General features: G+C 39.2%; 1 protein-coding gene across 3 annotated transcripts in view; it reads right to left on the bottom strand.

The window, feature by feature from the left end:
* LOC111868074 (importin-7) overlaps positions 1–3,879 on the bottom strand; it is a 62,852-nt gene that overhangs the window by 7,837 nt on the left and 51,136 nt on the right. The window contains exons 20-22 of one of the 3 annotated variants that reach the window (XM_023858443.2): positions 3,542–3,660; positions 850–985; positions 497–640 (exon numbers count right to left, since the gene is read on the bottom strand). In XM_023858443.2, coding sequence (XP_023714211.1) covers positions 497–640; positions 850–985; positions 3,542–3,660 — 399 coding nt within the window. Of the gene's footprint in view, positions 1–496; positions 641–849; positions 986–3,541; positions 3,716–3,879 lie in introns of those variants that run through there. The other 2 variants (XM_023858442.2, XM_033752917.1) reach the window with 2 other exon arrangements.

Genomic DNA, 3,879 nt, shown 5'->3' on the forward strand with positions numbered 1-3,879 from the left:
TTTTGGCAATGTTTTCGTCATTTCTTCCTGTCGAAGAACGCCCGGGGCGTGGCATGTCTTCTGTTGACATGTTGCCAGATTTGAAACGGGAAAACCACTCGTAGACCTGTGATTTCCCCAAAGCATCATCATTAAAGGCTTGCCGAAGCATCCCAACAGTTTCGGCTGCAGTTTTCCCTAACAGAAAGCAAAATTTCACGCACACTCTTTGTTCCTTCTGGTCAGCCATCTCACTAATTGCCAAAGGGTTGAAACAGGAACGCACACAACAGAGCACCACAGACAAACCACTTAACTCAGACTGACGCCAGCTCACTAACAGTCGTGGGAGACCCCCAGCTAACACCATCTAGCAGCACAACTCGTAACTACAAAGCATGCGCGCGCAACAGGTCGGTTCCAGTTATTTTTGGGTCCCCCTTCGTACAGACAGGATTTGGCAATAGGATTACAAACTCAGTGTGGCAAATATAAAATTGAATCTGTAATTACTTGCCTCCACTTTGTTCTATCCTTTTACTTTCAGCGGCTGCCTTCCTTTGATCTGCAAGCACCATTACTTCCTGCAGAGCTTTCTGTTGTTCAGTTGTCAAGTTGGCTGTCAAAACCTGATACCATGTAGGATCATTAGCTTGAATGTCTGTAATACACACATTACATAAATGTATTATAACCATCTGAAATGTTACTTAAAAGTTTTTAAATATAAACCTTCAGCTGTTGAGGCAACACTGACCAGACCATAAAATCATTTGTAAATAATTAAGCCTCATAAAAACCAATCATACTGACAGGTTTTAGTGGGTTATGTTTCATGCACAATAAGAAACAATTTTAACCAATACCTACTTTGCAAAACTTCTTTGAATACAACATACTCATCAACATTACAGTTTTCTTCATCTAATGGAGTTGTATAGCTTTCCAAAGCAGTCTCCTCATTTGCTTCATAGTCATCATCACTATCATCATCTGTATCTTCATCCTGTTAAAGAATAATCTTAAGTAATGAATACAACTAAACAACCAATTTGCAGAAACATATATCCTTAAACAACTGCACTTTCATTTGTGATATATTGTAACATGTTTGGAGTAGGTACTTCCATGGTAACCTACCAAACATGTGACAATATTACACTTATCAAGACAAATATAAAAGCATGTAGGATTTGAGGTTCTCACAGCAGTGATTATGAAGAGTGAAACCTTCTGAGAGATATTGCTGTGTAGTCCACTGAAAGTCAACTGATGTCTCAGAGAAACATGTCACCTCCATCTTCATGGTTGAATAAACCAGGCAAAAGCAGAGCTCTGCTGGTATCTGGTATCTTTCTTGGCTTATTTGACCCTGAAGATGGAGGTGATACGTTCCTCCAAAATTTCAGCTGACTTCAATGGACTACACAGCATTATATCCCAGAGGAGAGTACTCTTTAATATAATGCACATTCAGAATTTGTCTACAATTACAACAAAAGTCTCAAAATGCCAAAAAAAGCTATGAAATATTACAATACACAAACTCTAATGCAGTGTTCTACAAATGATTTGTCTGCAGAACCGTTGGGTTTTACATTGCCCGCTATTGTAAATATTGTGGTGTATTTGCTCAAAGCAAGAACTGTGGAGGTAGAGAAACAGCTGTTGCTAGATAATGGTCCGTACACATGTAGCAGACGAATGTGTCATGTATGCTGTGATGTCACATAATAATAGAAGAGGTGCTGCAAGCAGTGTTCTCTTTGGGTCTGCACCACGCTCGTTGCTACACAGCTGTGCTGAAAACACATCTCTCCAGCAACAACAGAGGAAGTGGTGTTTTCTGTGGGTCTATCCCAAGGCTATATATAACAAGGATCTCATACAGCTAAAATGAGAACTGAGTCAAGAGTTTAGCTCTGTGAAGATAAGTGAGAAGATATGGCAGCAGAGAATTTAGAGTCTCTGGAGTTGGCAGAATAATGACATGTAAGGAATTAGGCTGTGCAAATAAGACTTCATATGTGACTGGAAGTTACAGTGAGACTGTTGTGAATCCACTGCCAGGAACCAACTAGTGGAGGGCATAATAGACAGAGGACACTAGTGTGCATAACAGTGAACTGTAAAGTGTGTACTAGCAGAAGTGCTGTAATTGTCTGTAGTTCCAAGTGGAGTGCATAAGGTGTCAATAAATCCAATCACCCAATCCAAAAACCATCTATTAGTCACCTCTACACATGATAATACGTTATGGATTATCATTATCTATCTGCTAACAATGCAACTCCAGACTGACCAGACTGTCAGAGCCAGACTTACTCTATGACTAGCCGTTTACCACCAATCTGTTCGTCTTGGCACCAAGCCCCGAGGTTTACAACAATATTTCTTTTTGCAAATGAAACCTTGTGGTCATTCTTGCAACTGTTTACTGAGCTCACAGCTCTGCCTCCAAATGCCATTTACATTAAATAAAAGACTGCTGCTGGTCCTTACTATATAGCCTTGACAAGGACTGCATTGAAAACACTGCTTCCAACAGTCTGTCTGATTTGGTATTTCTACTCATTGCAGTGGAAACATGTTTATTACACCGTTGCCCAGGAATGGCTGCCTCTCTTTGCCCCACTATCCCAGCTTTCAGCTGCCATGTCACATTTGTCTTCATTATGTTGTTCATATGTAACTTCAAAATTTGGTACCATCATGTTTTTAATTGTTCACAATAAACAATATTTCATATACAATCTGTAGGTATGTTCCTGGGCTATCTCCACACATTTCATGCAGCCACTGTATTGTTTTCAATTCTACAAAATACTACCTGAAAAAAGTTGCATATTTTCTTAAGATCTATTTTCATATGAGACTTGAGGACCGTGAGCTGTCTCTCCCTCCTCAAAAGTTTGTGCATCTGCCATGCTGTTATTTCCAATTGAAGGACAATAAAATGTACAGGGTTTGATATCCTGTAATGGCATGTCCATATCAAATTAAAAAAAAAAATTAAGTAACTAGTTTTAAAGTTAAAATCTGGGTCAAAGACACCGCTTTCTTTGAGAAAGGAAAGCAGGCCAAAAAAAACCCTTAAAAGGTAAGTTTCCAAATTTTACACAAAAAAGAAAAAAGAAAACCCACACAAATTGCACGGCATGTTCATTTAATCCTTGCCAGACAAGGAAACCACGTGTCCAAGGCAGGGATACAAACCACAATCTTTCACTTTCAGGCAGATGTGCGTACCCACCAAGCAGCAGTACAAGTGTTTGTACTTCAGCCTGGTTAGAGTAGCACAGAACGGTTTCTGGCTTCCCACTGTAGCAGCCCTAATTCCATCCCAGGTGAGGTCATGTGGGATTTACAGTGGACAAAGCAGCATAGGAGGGGGTTTACTCCAAGTAGTTTGGTTCACTCTGCCAATTCTCATTCCATCAGCTGCTGCATATTCAATAATCACAGACACTATAGTCTCAAAATTGCCAGTCATTTAAATAAGGTGGGGAGCAGGATGGCTGTTTATAAAAACTTACTTAGCAATCTGTCCTCCAGTTCCTACCTGAATATAGGATGTAACATTAAATGGACTACCAGCACTGCCTTTTGTTTTATTTCTCTGTAATTTTTCTAGATATTCCTGATTTGTCTCATCTATCTCATCTTCATCACTTGCTAGAACTTCTGGAACAGCAGTAACAGAGCACACGTTACTGGTTACTGGCCTTCACTGAAACTGAAACTTGGTATGAAGTGTACCATTTCATTAACAGCTTGATCTGTCATTACTCAGTCCTAAATATAAGCATTTATATATATATATATATATATATATATATATATAGAGAGTAGAGATTGTATATAACGTCATCGAAGGGACATAAAAATAGTGTCGTTATA

Source organism: Cryptotermes secundus, unplaced genomic scaffold, assembly GCF_002891405.2.
Source record: "Cryptotermes secundus unplaced genomic scaffold, Csec_1.0 scaffold925, whole genome shotgun sequence".
Classification (NCBI taxonomy): Eukaryota; Metazoa; Arthropoda; class Insecta; order Blattodea; family Kalotermitidae; genus Cryptotermes; species Cryptotermes secundus.